Here is a 23328-nt window from a genome sequence, read left to right as displayed (position 1 = left end):
CAGCAGTTCTTCATGTGGTATCCGAGTGACTCTTTCAAACGTGTGATCTGAGTGTCCTTGTTGAGTGAAAGCCTTTTTAAGATTAGTAAGGTGGCAATCCCGGGTGTTCCCCTCGGTGCAAATTCAGTGGTATCTGAGGGCTTGGCTGTATATCACAACTTTCTTGGTGTGTTTAGGGTGATTGCTAATTCTGTGCAGATATGTATGTTGTTCTGTGGGTTTCTTGTATAACGTGGTCTGTATTTTACCATTCTGGATACTGATCATCATGTCTAAAAAGGAGATGTCGGTGCTGGAGTATCCAAGAGATAGTCAGATGGAGGGATGATATTTGTTAAATTTCTGATGGAACTCAATCAGATTGCAGGTTTTCAGTCTAAATAATGAACATACCATCTATCTATCTCAAGTATAACAAGGGTTTGATGGTGCAGCCTTGAGGAATTCTTCTTCCAGGTGGTTTATAAAAGGGTTGGCATACTGTGGGGCCATTTTGGTGCCCATAGCTGCACCCATGATCTGGAGGAAGCGTTGGTTATTAAACATGAAATTGTTGTGTGTGAGGATGACTATAAAAGGTCAGTAATATCTTTGGGTCCGTACTCTGAGTTGTCATCTTGCTCTCGTAGGCATGTAAGGCAGGCTTGGATGCCATCGTGGTGTGGGATGTTGGTATATAAATTGGTAACATCCATAGTGGCTAGAAGGGTGTTGCTGGGAAGGTGGTCTATGGTTTTTAAGTTTTTCCATAGAAAGTCTGTATGGTTTTGGATAAAACTTGCTCCTTGGGTGAGAAGCGGTTTTCCAAACAGAGGAATAGATCCTACTATACTTATTAGGTACAGCCTTATTCCACCCTGTTCACATGCCCCTGAAAATCTATTAATGCATCCCTCTCTCCCTCTCGTAATATGATCAGGTAAGCACACCTTTGTGTTAGTTTTTCAGTGACTCAAGCAGGGTGGAATAGGATCACACTTAAGCACCTACTTGATGGAATAAGATCAAGACTGTATAGGGGAAACCTGCTTTATGACAGCTTCAGATGTTAAGGGTGGTTGTAGTTGTTCCTTTGATGAGGCAAGATAGTTTGCTAAGTCAGGCTGGGGGCTGCTGTTGCTCATGTTAAAGTTTGGTCCTGCTTCCTTTAAGACAGACCAAAACAACTGAAAGAAAAGAACAGCAAAATAGAAAATGCAGGCTATGACTTTGGTGCTAAGCCCTACTTCCATCCCTGCTTCTGGAGAAGTATGAGCACAGCACGTGTCTTCCCAGACTTTGAGGTCTAGCAAAGTTGTAGCAATGACCTGCTAAGATATTTATTTTGGCTGCTTTTCTGGTTACAGGTTTACAGCAGTGTTTTTTAAAAAAAAAACCAAAAAAAAAAACCAGTGTTAAACAAAAAACCCCCAGTCTTGGCCAGCTAAGCCAGACACTAATTAGTAGGGCTGTGCAAAATGGCTGTGTTCCATTTCGGTTTTGGATTCGGTGTTTTGGAGGGACAGTGATTCATATTGGTGTTTCGGATCGCTGTCCTGTTTCATTTTGGCCGAAACTGTGTCAGAATTTCTTCGGTGTTTCGGCCATAAGCTATAATGGCGAATCATAAAACTGCCTATAACTGTCACTTCTTGACCGATTCAGATGAAACTTGCAGGGATGCTAGTCCCTTCTGAGGCTATGAAGCCTGCCATGTTTCAAGGAGATAGGTGCAGGGGTTTCTTGGAAACTGCACCTCAAACTGCTGAAAACATAACTGATGATGTGTAACTTTGCGTGTGCGCTAAGGTGCAGTGGGATGAAAATTGCAGACATGGTAGCCCCTGTTTTCACCCCCACAACTCTGCTGCAACCAGTAAGCCTCAGGCCTCTCAAAGATCTTACAGGTATGGGTTTGCCCCAGCCAGGACTGTGCTGTGGCTGGCAGTTGTTTGGTGCCTCCTACTCCCCTTTCACTAGGGAGGTTTATGGTCCTGGCATTTTCTGGGGCTGTCGTACCACCAGCAGCCCCACTCCGGCCTCCCTACCCTGGCAGGGTGCAGTTTTAGGTCGTGCCTAGGATGATATGGGGCCGCCTCCTTCCCATATAGCCCCAATCCTTATACCTCCAAGTTCTTCCTGGCACAGGAGCTCAGCAGAAAGATGTTCTTCCCCTGCTGGCTGGTGAGAAACTAAACTGCTGCCTCCAGCTCTGAGAGTGGGGTATTAAAGGCTGTCCTGATTAGCACCTGTCCTGCCACATGCATAGCCCCTCATGCAGGCATGATGCCTGCCAGGTTTCAGGCAGAGTGGTGCAAGGATTTCTGTGAAACTGCACCTCAAACTGCTGAAAGCAAAACTCACGTCACTTGTGTGTGTTAAGGGGTGTAGGTTGTAGCCATGTTGGTCTAAGGACATAGCCCAGACAGGGTTCTTGGGGTCAATCTGGTATCTTTTATTAGACCAACTGAATAGTTGGAGAAAGTCTTCTTTGCAAGCTTTCAGGTTTTAAAAACCCTACATCAGGCTGAGGAAGCATCTGCAGTTGCTGTGTGTGCTCTTCCTAGATGGAAGGAATAGTGAAGAAGCCAGAGGCTGGCATGCAATGCAGGCAAGAAAGCCAGTCAGTGAAAATGTAAATGGAGGTGTCGGGGGGTGAGGGACAGGCTGGGAAGGGGTGGGGGGGAGGAAGGGGGATGTAGCAGGTAAAAGTGGAGAGGTACCTGCTACCTGGGGAGTCAGATGTCAGGCAGGTTGTAGTGTGTCATAAATCCAATGTCTATATTGAGTCCATGAGTTTCCGTATCTAGGAGGTTGATGAAATGCAGATGGGCCTATGAACTTCTCCTTTGCACATGGAGCTCCCTTTCTTCAACAGCCAGGTGCATTTGATTATTACCATGGCAAATACAATAGAATCCAAACTTTTCATTTAAGGATGGCTCATAACCTGCTTATTTTACAGCAGGTTGCTAAATTAAGAATGAACTATTCAGCTTCTTGCTGTATTATTTACTTCAAAGGATGCTGCTGCTTTGGTCAGCTGCATCACTGCTGTGGTCCAACACAGCTAACTGAGAAGTGACACCCTTAGAAATAAGATGCAGTAAACAGCTAACAGTCATCTACTACTCTTTACTATGACTATATGTAGCCAAAGCTAGTTCACAAACCCTCCTCTTCAGGGGGAGGGGAGGATAAGCTTGAAAGCTAACCATGTGAAAAATCCAGGATTTACTGTGCTATTGAACTAAACCCATGGCATTTGGCTGTAATTAAAACTGAGTGAAACCCTGAGGGAAACCTCTAGTATACATTAGGATATGTCTACACTGAAGTCAGAGGTGCATTTTCAGCTCGTACAGGCAAAACCAAACTATCTGTAAGGTAACACACCTGGATATTGCTGCCAGCATAGCGGTAGCAGCATGGAGTTCAGTATGGACTACAAAACCTGCCCGTGATGGATTGATACTCTTGGCAGTTTGCCCATGGAGACGAGAATGGGCTCTTACTCATGTGCAGACACCTGCTCCAGTGCATGCTAATTAGCATATGGAGCAGACTCGATTATTTGAGTCTGCTGGAGTGTGTTAATTAGCATGCTCCATCAGCCTCAGTGTCGTGTATTCAGCGTCCCCATACTTCAAAATGGTGGTGGGGGGACTTTAAAGCTGGTCAAACAAGCCTTAGTTAAAGTGCCCCTGCCATCATTTTTAAGCGCAGGATGATGAATACAGGAGAAGCTGCGGGCACTTTAATTAGAGCAGCTCCCAAGAGCCACTCGAATTAAAATGCCCCACTCTGGAGCATGTGTAAAGACACCTTGTAGTGCCACAGCTACACTGCTAGACATACTCAAGCTGATCAGCTTAAAGTTAGCTTAGGTAAAACTATACAAGCAGTGGTCAACCCTTGACTACAGTGTAAACATAGTCTTCACCTTAGTTATGCCTGTAGCAAAAGGGGTATATATCTTAGCAGTGTTACCAAAGGCTTATGATTTAAACCCCGATGATACATGATGTGATGGTGATTGTTCCACTCTGGAGGCAAGTGGCCAGTTGTTTGGTATGCTAGCATGGTGTTCGCTGAACCTGCATTCCGTTATCTAGTGCAGGGGAGGGCAATTATTTTGGGCGGAGGGCCGCTTACTGAGTTTTGGCAAACTGCTGAGGGCCACACTTCCCTCTGCGGCGCAGGGAAGCAGGAACAGCCCCATGGTCCCAGGCCCTAAGCCTCTGCTATGCAGCAGTTTCTGGCTGTGAGGGCAGGGCTAGGCAGACCTTGTTACTGGGTCCTGCCACTAGTTTCCTCTGGGTTCTACTGCCTCTGGCTCCTGTCATCTTTGACAGGCAGCTAGGAGCAAATAAATATTAATTTTCTAAATTTTTTAGGAGCCCCGTGGGCCAGATAGAATGGCCTGGTGGGCCAGATTTGCCCCTGGGCTGTATTTTGCCCACCCCTGATCTAGTGCCTCACAAACATCTTGTATGATCATGGACAAGTCACATAGCCTCAATTCCCCTCCTGTAAAATAGAGATAAATAGCAATTTCCTACCTCACAAGGGTGTTTTAATGATAAATGCACTAATTGTGTGAGATGTTCTGTACAGTGATGAGCAGGAGCCCTGTTTGTCTCTGTTTAAAAATCACGAATTCTCTTATTTAAAAAAAAAAAAAAAAAGGGAGAGAGAAGAGTTTGCAAATTCTCTGATTTTAAAATCCCAAATACATGTTTTTCTGCTATTAAAAATCAAACACCATTTTGTGTGTGTGTGTGTGTGTGTGTAATATATACATGTATCAGTTGAGCACAATGTTTTATTGATGTATTTTAAAACAATTTGATATATTTTACATTTGATATATTGATTTGATATTTGATATATTGATATATTTTTAAACAATTTTAAAACCATTTGGAAGCCTACCAGTGCCTCAGTCACTATAATAAAACATTTCTAAATACATATACATTTGGGCATTTGATTTTTGGGTTTCTTATCATGGAATATTAGCGTTCCCACTAGCCCCTTTGCCCACCAGGACGCAGGTCCAGCTGTGGTTGTCCCCCCTGCCCCAACTGCTTTGTGGTGCTGAGCAGCCCTGATATACTGGTGCCCTGCCCATGCCATTGCCCCTCACTCCCAAGCCACAGCCCCCCAACCATGCTTGTGCTCCTCACTCCAAGCCCACAGCCCCCTGGCCATGCCAGTGCCCCTCATTTCCCTGCCCCCAGCTGCCAGAGCTATGGAACCAGGGACCTGGGTCTGCAGCCCCCTCTCCCCACACCCCCCCAGCAGTACCAGAGCCCCGGCTGCTGAACATGGGAGGTGGTGGCTGCTGCGGCCAGAGCAGAGGCAGGCTCCCCTTCCCCCACAGATAGCATGGCTGGAGAGGAGCCCGTGAGGGGGGCCGCTGCAGACTGGAAGCTGCGGGCTTGGGATCTCTGCCCTGCTGCCCTCCCCCAGGGCCTCCGCAGCCCAGTAGGTGTGACTCTGCAAGACGGGGAAGCTTGGTGCCGCTGTCAAGAGCCCCGTGCTGCCATTGTGAGACACTCCCGGCTTGCCCAGCAGCAGTGAGTGGACATAACTCCGTGCCAGCACCCCCACTGCTGCCAGGTGAGCAGGGGGGCACCTTGTCACGGCAGTATGGAGCTCCTGGCGGTAGCACTTAACTTCCCCTCCCTGCTTTGCCCTGCCATGACAGGTCCCACCCACTAGGCCATGGAGGCCCCAGGGGAGGGCAACAGGGCAGGGAGCCCCGAGCCTGCATCCACTCCCACCCTGTGTATAAATCTGGGGCACGTGCCCACCCCAGTACCTCCCCAGGAGTGCATGCAGTGGTGGCGAGCCAGCACCCCGCCGCCCCCTGATGAGCCACTTGTGGCTCTGGCCTGCTCTACAGCTGGGTCCTGCAGCCATGCATTCCTGTCTGGGCCCCAAGCCTCAGACCTCACCCACTGCCCCAGCTGGGCAGTGCCCCCAGCCCCAGGCATGCCCAATTCCCTTCTTCACTGAGGGCCTCAGTCCTGCCCCCACCCTCCACCTCTGCCTAACCTGTGGGGAGCTGCTCTCCATGTTGCCTGGCTGCCACATGCATGTGTATACATGCATGTGCACGTGGTGCCCCCTGCCTGATCGCCCTCCTCCCACTCCCCCCAGCCCCTTGCAGGCTGGAATTCTCCCAGCCTGCAGGGGAAAACCTGCTGTTTCCCATGTTTTTCTCCTTTAAAGCAGAAAAATCTGTGTGTTTCTCCTTTAAAGAGAGAATCCATGTTTTACCATGTTTTTCAGTGGCAAACAGAAAACCCAGATCCCTGGTGATGAGGATCATAAGTGCTTTGTGGAGCATATTGAATTGTACATGATGAATTGTTTTTCTCTTTGTTCTTCACTAGAAGAACTGTGACCAAAAGAAGAAGGAAAAGCATTCCAGAACCTCATCAGTGGAGAGATCTCATGAAACTTACCGGCTGCTGAAACGACGGAATCTCATTGTAGAAGCTGTCCGGAACCTCCGCCTAATAGAAAGCTTGTTCACGTAAGATGGTGGCCAAAGAGATGTTTATTTAGCGGTTGTCTAGTGCATTGTGGAGCTACAATCAGTGCTTTGGCTTACTTATACAATGGAAGTGATGCTGATTACATGGGTGGCCATGTACAAGATGGGGCCATAAAGTAAAATCATATTAATCAAATTTTATCTCACAATGGATATCACTCATAGCTGATTTATATAGAACAGTGGTCTCCAACCTTTTTACATAGGAGATCACCTTTGACATTTAAAATAAACCCAAGATCTACTGTGTGCTGCTGCCCCCCCCCAGTAGCATGAACGGTGCATGCCCGTAGCAACTGCGGGGGCATGGCTGCGCTGGTGGTGGTGGGAGCGCGGCGGCGGTAAGTGCGGAGCTCCCGCATATGCTGCCAGCGCTGTCGGCAGCAGAGGGGTGGCAAGTGCCGACTAGGGGTCGGCGACCACCCACAGGCACCACTGGTAGTGTTAGCAGCAGTCAGCGGTGATTGCAGACCGCCCACAGATGCCATCAGCAGCAGGGTGGCGAGCAGCGACCACCCACAGGTGCCACCGACACCGTCAGTGGCGCCTTTTTCTAGGGGGTGCACCGCCACGCTCAGGGTGCATGTGCACCTGCGTGTACTTCCTATGCATCGCCCCTGCCCAGCAGGTAAGTCTGTGGGGAGGGAAGGAGGGGTGGGCAGATCGAGGCAGCGGGAAAAAAAATTATTTGGGGGTGCGCCTTCCCAGCAGGTAAGTCCCACACGGCCAGGGCCCCACTCAACTTACCCCTGCCCCTGCGGCACTGTCCCTCATTGCGGGGATCTTGATCTGTCCCCCGTCCCTTCCCACTCCCATGGATTGACCTGCTTGGCTGGGACATGTGCGTGTATGCACGTGGGCACTCAGCTCCCCACCCCAGCCTTGGATTGATTCCAAGAGGCTCCAAGCTCTACCGGTGGATCAAGACCCACTGGTTGGTGACCATTAATATAGAATATGATCACATAGGCTGTGCTGGGTTCACTTCTTTGGGACTTAATGCAGACTCTCCAATACTATATATAAGGCATAAGCACAATTGCACCTTTTAGCAGTTACAAATATTGTGTATTTGTTCCTCAGGGGTGCAAAGGAAAAATTGAAAAAATATAATATACCATATATTATTTATAAAAAGCACACCTTTTTTTTAAAGAAAAATAAGCTGCTGGGGTGCACACTATGAAAGGAAATATAGTAATAGAAGTTTATGTATCTTAAGCCTCTGCTGGGAAAAGTAGCATCGCATATTCTCCACAGGGAGCAGCACAATCAGCAAGCTAGGCTCCTTAGCCTCTGCTACTGAGTCATTTATTACTACTTACCAGTATTTTCAAGGAAAGATCTTTTTTTTCCTTCAGTCTTTCAAAAATAAAGGACAGATCTTATTCTGGGGTGTGTTGTACGCAAGAAAATGCCATGGCTTATGTAGCGTTGTCTGGTGATAGCCTCCAGTAAAGAGAGGAGTAGTACCTGTTAGAGCAAGAGAGGAAGACCCTACACATTCTAAGGTGACCTTGACCCTCATGGTGCAGGGTGGAGAGCTGGCTAGTTGGGCAGTTAGAAGCCCTGTGAGGCTCTTCATAATTGGTACCCGCTTAGGACACTTCAGCCTGAAGAAGAGAAGGCTCAGGGGAGACTTGGCAGCCTATAAGTATATAAGAGGGGTGCATCAGGATCTGGAAGAACAGTTGTTCACCAGGGCCCCTCAAGTGATAACAAGGTCTAACGGCCACAAACCCCTGGGAGGCTGATTTAGACTGGACAGAAGGAAAAACTTCTTTACTCTCCAAGTGTCCAGGGTTGTAACAGACTCCCCCCAGAGGTGGTGCATTCATCTATACTGGACTCTTTCAAAAGGCATTTGGATGTTTATCTTCCTAGGATCATTTAACCCAGCAGACTTCCTTCCCATGGCAGGGGGACTGGACTGGATTATCTCTCGAGGTCCCTTCTAGCCCCTAATGTCTATAAAATCTATGAAATTCAGGTGCTTCCTGGGTTCTTCTCTTTCTTCTCTCTTTCTAGCCCTTCAGTGGACCATAAATTGCAGAATCTAGTGAATTTTAAGCAGCACTGAAATGCCACTGTTGTTATGAAGTAATTTGGTCTGTTTTATGTTCTAGGCTTCAGAAAATGGTCATGGATCAGGAGAAACAAGAAGGTGTTATTACCAAATGCTGTAAAAAGTCCATTATTCGATTGGTGCAAAAGCTTTCCCAAGAAGGGCTCCTCAGGCTGTACCGTACAACAGTCATTCAAGATGGCATTAGGAAAAAGGTAACTTTATTTTTCTGAGCTGTTGGTGCTGGGAATAGTGGCAATACATGTGACTTTTCATACTGTACATTATCCAGTAAGTCTTGACCATTCTTTGATGCACAAGTAAATAGCAGTAGTCTCTCTCAGCAGGTTATTCTAAACTTGTATTGAAGCCAGTTGCATTTTAAACAATGCCCATGGCAAAATTGCCCAGAGATTGCACTCAAGGCCCCTGACACAAGTTACATGTATTGTGCAATGTATTTAGGCATGCTGTACATGCAGAGTAATTATCATACAATAATGGCCAGTGAACCTCAAAAATATTGCTTGAATAAAATAGAACATTTTAATATTTGATTTCTATCAAGCTTTAATTTGAATGTGTGACATGTCATACATAGGGTGATGGTGTTTGGCCAGGTCCTCCATCTTCTCAGGGTATACAGCTCTCCCCACCTCTTCTCCTCCCACTTCCTGCAAGGTGTCTTTCTGTGATTAATGCTCAACTCTGGTGCGCCAGGGAACAGTGGCAGGGAGATGTAATGAATCAGGGTCCCTTTTCCCTTTCTTCAAGCAGCCTTTAAGGCTGATTCTTGAAGAAGTCATTAACACCTCTTTGTGGAAGCTAAGGTGTAAACAAACAGTTTTATTTGTCTGACACAGAGCCTGGAGAGAGAAGTTGCACACAAACCAGTATAAGTGATTGGAAACTGGTTCAAATCTGGAACGTAGAGGAAGTTCAGTGCACATAAACCACATTCAAAATGGCTGAAACAAGTTTAAGAAAAACCTGGATGGAAGTAATATCAGACTTTACAGTGATTTAGGTTAAATCAATGTATTGAACTTCTGTCCCAGATCCCCTCCAAATTCAAGTTAATTCACAGTCCCCCATCATCCCAAGATGTTTTGGACCTCCGTGCAAGCCCTCGCCCCACCCTCCCATTGCAAGGTGTGGGGGTTAGCCTTGGTCCAAGCTGTTTGCTTCAGCCTAGCAGGGAGGCATGCTCTAGCCCCCCAGCTCCTGGCATGGGCAACTGGAGGTATGTGGCTGCATTTCCAGAATCGAAAGTGAATGCCTGTTCACTTGCTTATCGTTTCAGAATGCAGAAAGCTAACCTAAGTTTGAATCAATTCAGCCTCAGGCTTTTTGACTGACTGTACTAAGCCAGGGAGAAATGGGGGAAGGAATTTGTTTATAAACTTGTGGGCAGGACTAGCACATACACACAAGCACTCACAAGCCACGTCCACACAAACACAGGTGTTTAGTTCCCCAGGGACAACTAGCAGTGGTGCATGGCAGGTTACTCCCGGTAGGGTAGGGGAGGCTGTGGCCAAGATGCTGTGGTGCTCCTGCAGCTTGGAGCCTGGCCGACAGCCAGAGCATGGCTCCAGCAGGTCAGGCTCCAGTTGTAGGTGGTGCGTGCTGTCCCTTCGCAATGCTTTTTTTTTTTTCTTTCTTCTGCACGGTTTTTTTTTTTTTTTTTTTTAACTCCAGGGATCAAAAAACCCATCCCTGTTCTGCAAGGTAGTAGCGTGGAAAATACCTGAATGTGCAGTAGGTGGCATCGCAGATGGGTCTGTGGCACCACATACCATGCAGCTGCGCTCATCTGGATGTGGCCGTAAGGTGCCTGGAGACTTTGAGCCCTGCTGCTCGTGCCCCCTCCACCCCAGCCCTTCAGTAGGTTACCCAAAGAACAGCATGAGGGTTGGGGGGAGCAGCTCCTTTGCCCATTGGGAGCACAGCTAGACTCTTCTCATTCCCAGCATAGCTGAAAAGAGAGCTGATAGCCCTTGCCAGCAACTCTCTAGCACTAGGGCTAGGGACAGACATTCAGCAAGCCTGACCCTGAATTGATTCAGTCTTTACAGGTTAGTCCAATCTGGCTAGGCTGAACCAGTTTGCATCTGTACAGCCATTCCATCTGGACTGAAGAAATGCAGGCATATGCCTACAGTGGCTCAGGCTAGAATCTGGGGAGCACTAGAGCAACCTTCCCTTCCCGTCTACAGTTCTGAGCTGGGGGCGGGGCATGGACAGGCCCTGGCAGGACGCTCTGATTAGGGAGGGGTTCCCCACCCCTCGCTGCTCCTGGCCTGTCCAGCAGGGAGTTGATAAGAGAGCATTTATCAGCCCATCAAGAAAACAAAGGCTTCTCTCTCATTAGTTCAAGCTCTTCTTAAACACCTTTTTCCAAGGAAGGAATGGAGGAATGTTACTAGCTACCTGTGGATTAGCTCCAAAAATCCCTAATCTGACACTGTCCTGTCTGCCGTACACAGACACCTCTCAGCATTAGCTAGCATACCACATGCTGGCTATGGTCTGATCTGTGCTGTGGGAGAGGGGATGGGGGGAACCCTGCTTCAGAAGAGAGTGGGGGGGTGAGGGGGGCACATGGAAGCCAGGCAGACCTTCCTGTGCCTGCAGTCTCTGCCTGAGCTTCAGCTAGGGAGCAGAGGGGCGGGGCTAGGCCTGCTGTGGAGCAGAGTCCCCCACCCAGGGCTGCAAAGCATCTGGGATGGTGGGGGACTCTGGTTTAAGTTAAACCAGGGAAGACTCTGGGACAGACATTGCATAAACTGGTTTGACCCGAATCAGTTGAGTCTGATACTAAATTCAACCAGGTTTATCGCAAACCAGTTTCAGCCATTTTCAAACTGGTTTATGTGCATTAAATGTCTGTTCTGATACAGGTTTAAAACAGTTTCTGTTAACTTTAAACTGGTTTATGTGTAATGTCTGTCCCTAGCCTAGCAGAGCAAGTTCCCAAAACCTTTTTTTTTTTTTTTTTTTTTTCTTTTCCTCCTTTTGAGTAGCTTGGCTCTCTGAATGTGAAGCAAGTTGCAGGGTGTAACGATCTCTATCGAGTGATATTACTTGTTGCTTGATGGAAGTAGACCATTACCACCAGACATTACCACTTTTTCTGGTAATTCCAAATAAATGTAGGCCACAAGAGTAGTTCAGAAATTAAAGCCATAATACATCTTCCTTCAGAGTGGTTTTGTTCATTGTTAAATGCTGTATTTTTTCACATGCAGCATGCCCTAGAATAAGATATGCAGCTTGTTTTTTAACTAAAAAATGAAGAAATAAGATCTTTCCTTGTAGTAAGTAACTAAGTAACAGGAGCTAGGGAACCAAGTCTGCTCATTGTTCTGCTCCCCATGGATCATGTGCAGACTACTTTCATTTTTTCCCAGTAAGCAGCAAAAGCTGCTCTTTCTGTATTTCCACATTCCAATTTCCAGCAACTGGCTTTTGGGTTTTTTTTAAAAAAGCTGTTTTTCATGTGCATGAAAATCAATATTTACTTCATGTTTAACATCTGCTGTCTGCATAGTCCAGGCTGTGCAAACTCTTCCCATTTTGAATTTCTATTTGAAAATTAAGACAAGATGAAAACTTCACTGATTGGCCTTTTTAACTGAAATTTGCTAAGACTGATTTTTCACCAAAAGTTTGTGTGCTTAAGTAAAATCCCTACTTCTGTTCTGAAGTTTTGTGGAAATATAAAACAACTGAGACTGATTGCTATGCTCAGTGTAGAGTTGGTTCTTAACATGTTATTTCCACTTCTGATTTAATAACTATCCCTTGAAAATGATCTCTCCATATATGCACAGTAAAAAAAACTTATGAAATCTTACTATCTGACTTGAAAGAAGCCCCCTAAAGTGTACTGTAACAAATGAATAGGAACTTGTTAGCTATATTGACTTTTGGGTCCAGGATCAGAAAGATTTTTTTTCCCCTTGGGTTACTACAAATGTCTGGGAAGGGGAGGGTGTTGGCTGCAGCTAAGGCTAAGGAATTTGACTGGGGTGTGCCAATGTTCCTCCTGAGAGTAAAAAATGTGGAGTTTTCTGGCTTGAGGATCCAAAAGGAATTTTACCCCATGGTCTGATCACCAAGGACCATTGAGGATTTTGCCTTTTTCTCTAGTGGGGGCCATGGTCGTCTTCCTTGAATCTTTTGAATGTATTTTAACAAACTACTTTTTGCGCTTGCAGTGGCAGTATATGAGCAGTATCCTCTTTTCCCTAACTTACTTGTAGCAGGTTAGGGTGTTCTTGGTGTTCACGGGTATTGCCTGGCAGTTTTAGTTGTGTGAGAAGATTTTTTTCATGCAGTTTTAATATTGGGTTACATATATGCTTGTCTAGGGTGGTTAAGATTAAGGATGACCCTGTCTTGAAAAGGGGTAATGGACTAGATGACCTTCTGAGGTCCCTTCCTGCTGTACTTTTCTGCGATTCAGTGATAGAATCGTTATAAACTTACAAGTAGACCTAAATACATTTCAACCCAAAAATATTTTTTAAGAAGGTAAAGGTTTTAATGTTTGTGACAGCTTTAACTTTTCATTGCGTCTTATTTGTTTCGTTCTGCTTGAAACCCTATTTGATATCTTTAAATGTATCGTTTATCAACTACAGCGCAGACCATGCTGTATGTGCCTAATGGATATGTACTCTTCTGAGCATTTTTTCATGGACTACCTTCCCTTCCCACTGCTGAGTGCTGTGCGGCAGTTAAACAACCTTACAACATCTAGGGTTCCAATGACTTCAGGCAGAAGAGCACCTTAGAGGGGCTACTAGTTTTACCCCTGGGAGAGGGAATGCTGCCAAAAGCTTGTGGGATTGAGGTCCACTCGATACGTTAGACTGAATTCTCTCTACTCCTGCTTGGCAGCCAGTCTAGGAGTGGAGCCCCAATAGGCAAATGGATGATCTCCTTTGCTCCTGTAGCCAGGCTGGTTCCAAATGTACTGACGCTTACTTTTCCTTTGGATTAAACCAGCATCGCCAAGAGGGGGACATTGGTGTATCTCGGGCAACTAGTGTCTCTACGTACACTGCTCAGGATTTTGCTCCCAGGAGAGATCACTCCAACTTCATAGAATCATAGAAGTAGGGTCGGAAGGGACCTTTCAGATCTTCAGGTCCGATTCCCTGCCTGGGCAGGAAGAAAACTGGGCTCAAATGACCCCAGCCAGGTAGGCGTCAAGCTGCTTCTTAAAGACCCCCAGGTTAGGAGCCAGCACCACTTCCCTTGCAAGTTGGTTCCAGATCCTAGCCGCCCTAACTGTGAAGTAGTTCTTATGGATGTCTAATCTAAACCTACTCTCCATCAACTTGTGGCCGTTACTCCTTGTTATCCTGGGGGGCGCTAGGGGAAACAAGGTCTCCCCCGCTTCACTTTCTTTCAAGCAAGGATTCAACATAGGAGGTAGCAGTTACAAGTTTAGCCTATTTGGTAAAGAAAAGGACACTATGGATTGCTGATGGGAGAAATTATTGCATCTCAGTTATCACCCCCATAACTGAGCCAGTTATGTGGGTGATCTGCCATGGTCTGCCTGCTCCATTGGGTGCTTGGAACCAAGAAAAAACTTAAAAAACAGATTGCATCATTGAACCAGACAAAAAGAAAAAGAGAAAATCAATACTCTGCATTTCAGCATGGAATCTTAGGACCACATGTACTGGCCTGTCTGACAGTCTTGAGAATAATTCTGATGCTCATAAGACAGCTGTTACAGATACGGAATTAAACAAGTTGAACATTTTATTGACATTGCAGCACAACAAGAAATGTACCTCGCCTCAAATACCACACATTCTTCTAGCAAAGGAAGGCTCCCAAACATGCACGTGAACATGGCATAGACTTTGCTGTTAGAAACAGTCTTCTCAGAATGATCAAGAATCTACTGAATGGTTCTGAGAGGGTCTTTATGCTCTACCTTTTATACTGAAGAAGGCACAGTCACCTTAGTGAGCGCCTATGCTCCAACACTTTACTTTTCTGCTGAGGTTAAAGACAAGTTTTACAAAGAACTGACTAGTGTTATTGGTAAGATTTCAAATGCTGCGAACTTGTATCTCCTGGGGGACTTCGATGCTGATAATAATGAATCCTGGCCAACTTGCGTGGGTTCATGTAACACAGGAAGTGTGAATAATAACTGACCACTTGCTTGTGGTCCCTAAGATCAAACTGAAACCGAAGAAAATCTGCTCCAAGTATCAGTGTTTACTATGCATTAACATCTCTAGCACATCTGATCATCAGAAAATCTTGCAGCTTATGAAGGCTCTGGATGAGGCAAGTGCCCTACTGACCTTAGGCTGGGAGAACATTAAGACTGGGGGGAAAAGCCTAAATATTTAACAGTGAAGACAAATAATCACTGGAACTGTTTTCTGTGTATTCTCCATTACTATGATTTTTCAGTCAAGATTGGATGAATTTTCTATTTAAAAAAAAAAAAAAAAAAAAGACTTGGATTAAATATGGTTATTGAAATTAACTTGAAATTAATAGAGGTCCGTGCCACCATGGAGAAGGTCAGACAGATAATCATGTTGGTCCCTTTAGGTCTTAAAGTATCACGTTAAATGTTGCATAAAACATGAGATGTTCAGAGCATTAGTTAATGTTACTCTTCTGTGTGGATTGTAGTCTCTCTGTTAATAAATATTAGTAAATTAAATCCTTTCCGTATAATGCTGTCTGTTACACAGGTAGAATTTGTAGTGCACCCTTCAGTGAATCCTAATGACCCCCTGGTAAAAAGTGCCATTGAGCAGGTGCGTTTCCGAATCTCCAACTCAAGCTCAGCAAACAGGCAAGTACAGTCTACATTTTTTTTATTTCTTGTCCAGGCTCTTCCGTGCTTCCTCTTGTAATGAAAAAAGAGAAAAAAATAGCCTTCATGTAGAGCTGAAGAAACTGAAACATGGATTCTTTGAGCTGTTGAAGATTATTCAAAGCCCTAATAGGGAGAGGAATTGAACTTTGATCTCCTGAAGCCAAAGCTGTAACTTTAGTACCAACCTGCCTTAGGCACACATCCCTTTTGGAAGTCTGTCTGTGAGAGGAACTCAGTGGCTTTCTTACTGATTCAGAGGTGGTGGGGGAAAGCACTTCTTCCCTTTGTATGCAAAAGAAGTGATCCTCAAACAAGGAAGAAAGTCTTCTCTAACGTATCGTCAAACAGGGATTTGGTTTGACCCTGACAATTATACATACCCAGGCTTCAGCTTCAGATAAGGAGCATCTTTCCTTACAGAAATTTCCTATGCCTTAGATGGAGAGGACTGACTACAATATTGTTCACAAGTTTGGAATTGTATTGATTGTCACATCTGAGATCACAGAAGCATTTTCTCCCATGTTAGAGTGGCATGGACCTTGTTATTTTCCTTCATCCTTTGCATCTATGCAACCATGGGGTATGGTTCACCTGTTAGGATTATCTGAGCACATTCCACACTGAAACATTTGCAGATTTTTCCATTCGCTGTACCATTTTCATTTGGGTAATAAATTCTCATCTGTTCAGCAAAGAAGTCACACTTCACTTTCTTAATCATTTCTCACATCTGCTCTGATCTACAGTGTACAAAACCCCTAATATCCATAGGAGACTCCCAACTCTGAGCCAGACACGCCTTGAAATATACTGTTTCAGCTTTTAGCTGCTGCTTTATTTGTTTGAGATTTGACACTTTGCTCCTGTAGTATTCCTGAGGAGCTCATTGGATGGCATTGGCACAGCAGACTGTATTATTAATCTTTCTTCATTGAAATCTTCTCTTGTTTAGTCTCCTCTACAAATAAACCCATACTTAGACACCTCTCTACTTCTTCCTGAGAGTGACTGTCTAATGCCCATGTTCAAGGCTTCATTTGCAGAGAGATGATTTTCTTTTAGCATAATGACAGCATCATGTTAACATGTTCAGAAAATGAATTTAGAGGGTCTTATTTAACTACCCAGTTAACTTATTTAACTTCTGTATGCTTGTAACATAGGATTAAAGTTCCTCATACACCAACATCCCAAATACATGCAGAAGATGAAAGTCTGGGCCAAGAGACTGCTGCAAATTTAGGGGAAGTAAAAGAAAGCTCTCCCTGTAAAGCTGAAAATAATGGTCGGGCAAAGAAAACAGATGAAAAACTGGGTGTAACACAGCTAAAAAATTATCACCCTGTTACAGGTACAACTTTTTGCTCTTTTTATATAAACATTCAGACTGTTAGAGAGCTTTCCATTTCTCAGATTGTGGCAAATTATCAAGCTTTGGATTTGAGCTCCCAAGTGCAATGTAGGTGGAACTTCATACACTTGGTATTCTAAAGCCTTTTGACCTAGCTATAGATGGCTGTGCCTAGCTCTTCAGTGACAAGTACAGCATATAAATAGACATAACAGTTGTACATGTAGGAAAAAGTATATTTGTCCGTACCCAGAGTTGACATTTACATGTACAGTTGTCTAGGTAACTGGTCAAGAGGGATGCTAATACTGACATCCCTGTTGATCATTTAAACTGTATACTGTGGTCTTGCATTTGAAAAATAGTAACAGTGTTCTGAACAGCACTTTGGGATGCTATTTTATGTTACTGTTGCACAGCAGGAACATGTAGTACACAATGCAAAAAAAAAAGTTGTAAATGAAGCAGAATGCTTCTAGGCAGAGCTGACTGCAACTCTTTAAGAGTTCAGATCTCTTAACACTGTACAAAGATATTTACTGAAAACATCAGCATCATTAAACATTTTGTTCTCTGACACATTTGCACCAATATGTAGTGTTCCTTTACACCAGCATAAAAAGAGTGAATCCATAACACTTAGTCTATACTGGATTCTAGTAAGTTAGACCTGTACAAGAGTTCCCCCTAGGAGAATCATGGCAGTACAAATAACATGTCCCTGCAGTTATCCTGGGATAGCCTTTCGTTCAGAGTGAGCAAGCTCCCCCACCACCTAGTGTCAAGTTGCTAGAATAGTGCCTACTGTCATAGCTAACTCAGGCCCCTGACAGGCATTATACTTAAGATGCAATTAACCAGATAATCATGTCCTGAGCAGTAACCCAGCCACACATTCATGCAATTAGTTGTGTGACAAAACAGAGAATAAGCCACAAAATCATTGCACAAATATATGTAATGACTTTGTGGCTGGTTCCCATCATGCCTTAAATTGAACATGTGCTGATCAGCACCTGCAGCCTTGGTAGACTAGAAGTTTTAAGGGCTCCAGTGCAGTCCCAGCCTCAGGAACACACCGCAATTTTTAAAGGCTTTGGTGTGCTTCCATAGTTGTGAGGACCAGTCAGCTGATCGGTGCCCCCACAGCTGAGAGCATTAGTCACCTGATTGGCACTCCCAGCCATGGGAGCACACTAGAGCTCTTCAGGACTCCAGTCTCCCAAGGCTGGGAGTACTGATCAACTGATTGGCACTCCCAGCCGCAGCCACACCAGGCCCCTAGTTTGCTACTTGCCAGTGCAGGGGGAGCCTGGGATGATAATCCTTAGGACACAATTGGCATCTGATCCAAGATCCTACAATTGGGCCTCCTGCCATGCAACTGTGGCACAGCAGGAGGCATTATTGTTGGGTCCCATCACTCCTTTTTAATTGAGCATGTGTCATTGGCCTTAAGATAACTGGTTATCAGTCTGCTACAAATCCCTTTGTAGGGCCCCCTCTTCAAGTTAAATGCATTATGCAATTACCTGGTTAATTGCACAATTAATTTAAACTGGCTACATGTGCAGATAAACTATAGCACCATAAAAGGGTCCAACCAGCTGTAAAGTTATTGCTGGAAAATATGTAATAACTTCGTAGCTGTTTTCTACCCAGCTTTAATTTGCACATGTAGCCTATGCTCCCATGGCTAGGAGCCCCATCAGCTGATCAGAGCTCCTAGCTGGGGGGGCCCATGTGCACCTTTGAGCCCAGGAGCTCTTAGTGATGCTGGCTTTGCAGGAGTACATGTCCCTGCAGCTGGGAGCCTCTTCACCTGACAGGGCTCCCAGCCATGGGGGTGCCCCAGGCACCAACGTGGCTGGGGAACCGTAGCTGCTGTGATCTCCCCACTGGGGGTACACCACAGCCTGTGGCTGGGAGATGGCAGCAGCCATGGTCTCCCAACTATGGGGTGCATGATGTGACTGGGAGCCCCGTCAGGTGAGAAGGCTCCCAGCTGTCGGAACTTACTTCTTGCCAGGGCAGAGAGAACCTGGATTCAGGCTTCTCCTGCACTGGCAATAAGGCATGATGGGATCTAATTTGTGATCCCACAATCACGCCTCTTGCCATGCACATGTGGATTAGATACCATCATGCATTAGATCCCATTGTGCCTTTACCTGCACATGTAGACAGGCCCTTTTTTACATTTGCATATAGACCCTAAGTAAGTTGATCTAGTTTCAGCGTACATGTCCACGTGTCCCATCTAGTAATGGGCCTATACTATTGTTAGGATTTTTATGTTACTTTAAACTTGGCCTTGTCAGGTGCAATTCTCTGCCCCTCCCCCCCCCCTTTTAGTTTGTTGCCATTATCACTTTTTTGTGTCTTATAAATTTTAATTTACTTTGGCTCTCCTCTTACATTTGTTGATATATTACTTTTCTATTTCAAGTAACTGTATTTGGTTCTCTGCTTGAACATGATAGGCTTTTTACCAACATTTTTGTGACTTATGGAATTGTAACTCATTATTCAGTGAACTCCTCCTAACCAATCAATTTAATTTCACGTTTTGTCCATCCAAACTTATCTTTCCAATCATTTTTATATGAATTTTCCCTCAGTATTAGAACATGAGCCATTTTATCTTTTTAATCCATTTTGTTTTGTTTTTTTATTGAATATTTAATTTTTAAAACATTTTTCCTCTCAGTTCCAGGACTTGGGCGTTCTCTTGGCTTTCTTCCCAAAATGCCTCGTTTAAGAATGGTCCACATCTTTCTCTGGTACCTCATTTATGGGCATCCTTTAACTGGGGCACAGCAAAAAATGACTAGTGATGATGAGAATCAAGGCAATCAGGAAGGGCTGGATACTCACGATGCTGTATCACAAACCTATCGAAATGTAGCAGGAGATGAGGCTACACCAGAAACTACATGCATAAGGAATCCTGAAATCTCTGCACTGGAGTCTGAAGCAGAAGTTTGTAGTGACACAGGTAAGAACTGGATCTTTCAGACCAGAACTGTGTAATATGTAGAGAATCTGGTTAGTGGGGGGAAAATAAATTTCTCTCCCATCACTTAGCATTGTTCCTTTTACTTGCAGAAATCAGGGTACATTTGCACCTTATACTTCGGTTAGTTGTGTGTGTGTGTGTGTGTGTGTGTGTGTGTGTGTGTACGTGTACGATTAGCAGGGAGTCTGCATCAAGATCAGGCCCTAGGGTGGCAAGGACCAGGCATTGGGAACCCCAGAAAAGTCAGGATTAGCCCGATGGAGTCCCTGAGTGAGCAAGCGGCAAGGTGCAGCAGAATGTGGCAGGCTGTCTGGCCAGATGGAAGACGGACACCAGGGACTGTGAAGAAGTCAGGATTGGGTCCTGTGGAGCTCCCTGAGCAGTTGGAGGCAACAGGGCCACCTGGTCATATAGCCAGCCCAGTCTCGGGCATCAGGGACCCTGGGGAAGCCAGGACTGAGCCTCATGAGCAGCAGGTGTGGCTGGCTGCCTGCTCAGCCTAGGGCTGGGCAGTAGGGACCTGTCAGGATCAAGCCCTGTGGAGCTCCCCAAGTGGCAGTGGCAGCTGGCTATCTTCACTGCATGGGAGAGCATTTGTAATATTTATACCTTAATGAATTATTGATGTTGCTAGGTTTTAGAATTTCACACTTTTCTTTCGCATGATTTAGCCATAATTAAAATATGGGACACGTTTTAGCAATGGAATATATGTATTTTTGCCAGACTCGAGAGAGAGAGAGGGGAAAATTTCCCCAAAACGTTCTTTTTTAGGACTAATTAATAAGAATGTTACAGTGCTTTTCATCTACAGATCATGGAGAAAGGGAATTTACTGCATATCTGCTATCCCAGGGTAATGAGCTCATGTTCTAGGTTTCCTGCAGCATTGGTTCAACCTATTGGGTGCTTAAGCACAGTAGAATAGAATTGCACTTAAGTCACTGAAAAACTGTTAATACGAAAGACAGGTGAGTTCTCCACCACATTGATTTTTGTGACTTACCTTTAAGGCATACATGACAGAATGTCACAAAATTTCATGCTTTAATGGATTTTCAGAAGAATTTGAACAGTGTAAAATAGAATCACACTTAAGCACGTAGAGCAGGGTCTGGCCCATAGCATCTGTATTTTTGTTTTGGGGGGTTTTTTAAACTGTTCTTGCTAGACTTTGTAGAATCATAGAAAAGCAGAGCTGGAAGAAATGTCAGGAAATCTAGTCCAACCCCATGCTCAAATTAGGACCTTCCTTGTCCAAATCACCCTATACAAGTCCTTGTCTAATCCATTTCTGGAACTACACAAATCAACTCTGCTGCATAATCACTGCATATTGTCCAAAGACACTGAAAGCACCATGACCTGCCACAGAGAAAACAGGGGGACAAGGACTGTCAATATCCCACCACTTCAAGGATTGTTAAAACACACTCAAGATCCAAGGAAGAAGGCCATCCCTCCCATCCCTGAGGAAGGTAAAAACTTGTACAGTCCATAAAAAGTCCTTCCTGATTCTCAATGTGGTGATCAGGCTGGTCTTGAGCAGAGGGGCAAATTCCTCTAACCATAAATCTTCCAACAGGTTTTAGTCCCAGCAAGAGCACTGGCACAACCCAGTCAAGATCCTGAGATTTGGCTGCCTCCAACAACCAATGCGTCTGAGGAAGGTGTGGGGAGAAAAAACCCTCACCCCTGCAGCTACACAAGAGGAGGGGAATTCTTCTTGGCCCCATGTGGCAACCAGCAAAGCTAGAAGCTTGAGGAATTAACAACTTCATCTGTACTATTTTCAACTCTGCGTGACATTGATAAATCATTTAATGAAATACCAAATAAGACAGGGGTGGGCAAAATATGGCCCACGGACCAGACCCGGCCTGCCAGACCATTCTGTCTGGCCTGCAGGTCCCCTGAAACATGTCATAGATTTCATAGACATTAGGGCTGGAAGGGACCTCAGAAGATTGAGTCCAGGCCCCTGCCCAAAGGGCAGGAAGTCAGCTGGGGTCATAGGATCCCAGCAAAATAAGCATCCAATTTACTCTTGAAGGTGTTCAGTGTAGATGCTTGAACCACCTCTGATGGCAGGCTATTCCAGACCTTGAGGGATCGGACAGTAAAGAAATTCTTCCTTATGTCCAGCTTGAAATGGTCTTGCAGTAGTTTATAACCGTTCGACCTTGTCATCCCTTGGGGTGCTTTGGTGAACAAATGTTCCCTCAGATACTGGTGGTCACCCCTGATAAACTTATAGGTGGCCATCAGATCACCCCTGAGCCTACGCTTTTCTAGGCTAAGGAGCCCCATAGCTCTCAGCCTGTCGTCGTAAGGTCTGTTCTCCTGACTCTGATCATGCGCGTGGCTCTCTAGAAAATTAATATTTATCTGCCCCTGGCCACCTGTCAAAGATGAAAGGAGCCAGGGGCACTAGGACCCAGGGGAAGCCATGGTAGACTCCTGCAAGAGCAAGGCCTGCTCAGCCTCACCCTCCCCCCCAGCCAGAAGCCCCTGCCTAGCAAAGGTTTCTGGCCTGGGACTGTGTGGCTGTTGTTGCCTGCACTGGAGTGGAAAATTCAGGTAAGAGTGGGGGGGGCAGGGGAGGACCTTGGGCAATCGCCCCAGTCCTCGGGGCTGGGCCGGCTCCTGTTGAGTCCCGTGGTCTGGCCATGCAGCCAGGAGCCAAATGGTGCAGAGTGGCCAGCGGGTGGACAGGAAAGTGGTGGCAGGGGGGTGGAAGCGAGCAGCGGGCTTTCTGCCCTCTCTCACTGGCACAGCCGAGCCCAGCTCAGTAGACCCCTGCCAGCCTGTACCCTGTGCTCCTGCTGCCTCACTTTGGGCCCCGCTGGCACTGACCCTGGGACACCGGCATGGGCCCTGCACTCCTGTCTAGCTGTCACTAGCTCCCGTGCGCCCACTCGCTTCCACTCCCTGACCCAGCCCCACCATGCAGGCGGGGACAAGAGTGCGCATCCCCGACCCTGTGCCCCTGCGCTCGTCCATCTGGGCTGAGCAACAGCGGCATGGAACAAACTGCTGCTCAGCTTGGGAGGGAAAAGCAGCCCCTCCCCATCCTCTGGCCAGTGCTTCCTGGTGCAGCCACCCAGAGCCCACATGGAGCTGCCTGTGTCTCTGCTGCATCACTGCCACCTCTGGGCTGTCCCGCGGGGCAGCAGTGGCCGTGGAGAGCAGGCATAGGCAGCCCTGCGTGGGCTCCAAGCACCTGCACCAGGGAGCGCTGGCAGCGGGAGAGGCTGTTTTTCGCCCACGCTAAACAGCAGTTTGTCCTATGCTACCACTGCTCAGCCTGGGCCCCATGCTGGCTCCGGGCTCGCCCCTCAGGGCCCACTGAGTGACGGCAGCAGCAGCTGGTTACAAACAGTTGCTCCAGGTAGAGGAAAGCGCCCCCTGCCCTCGCAGCTGCTGGCTGCCCGTGCTGCGCTAGGCTGGGGGGGGGCTCCCTCTCCACCCC

The 23328-nt window shown here is 46.1% G+C and overlaps 1 protein-coding gene across 3 annotated transcripts in view; it reads left to right on the top strand.

Annotated features, from left to right (window-relative positions):
* GTF3C1 (general transcription factor IIIC subunit 1) overlaps positions 1-23328 on the top strand; it is a 160378-nt gene that overhangs the window by 31833 nt on the left and 105217 nt on the right. For all 3 annotated transcript variants that reach the window (XM_025200611.1, XM_025200610.1, XM_014518635.2), the window contains exons 11-15: positions 6384-6526; positions 8674-8827; positions 15356-15459; positions 16650-16837; positions 19548-19835. In XM_025200611.1, coding sequence (XP_025056396.1) covers positions 6384-6526; positions 8674-8827; positions 15356-15459; positions 16650-16837; positions 19548-19835 — 877 coding nt within the window. The remainder of the gene's footprint in view (positions 1-6383; positions 6527-8673; positions 8828-15355; positions 15460-16649; positions 16838-19547; positions 19836-23328) is intronic.

Source organism: Alligator sinensis, unplaced genomic scaffold (genome assembly GCF_000455745.1).
Source record: "Alligator sinensis unplaced genomic scaffold, ASM45574v1 scaffold410_1, whole genome shotgun sequence".
NCBI lineage: Eukaryota > Metazoa > Chordata > Crocodylia > Alligatoridae > Alligator > Alligator sinensis.
Note: the sequence above shows the minus strand (reverse complement) of the source record. Positions and strands in the feature narration are given on the sequence as shown.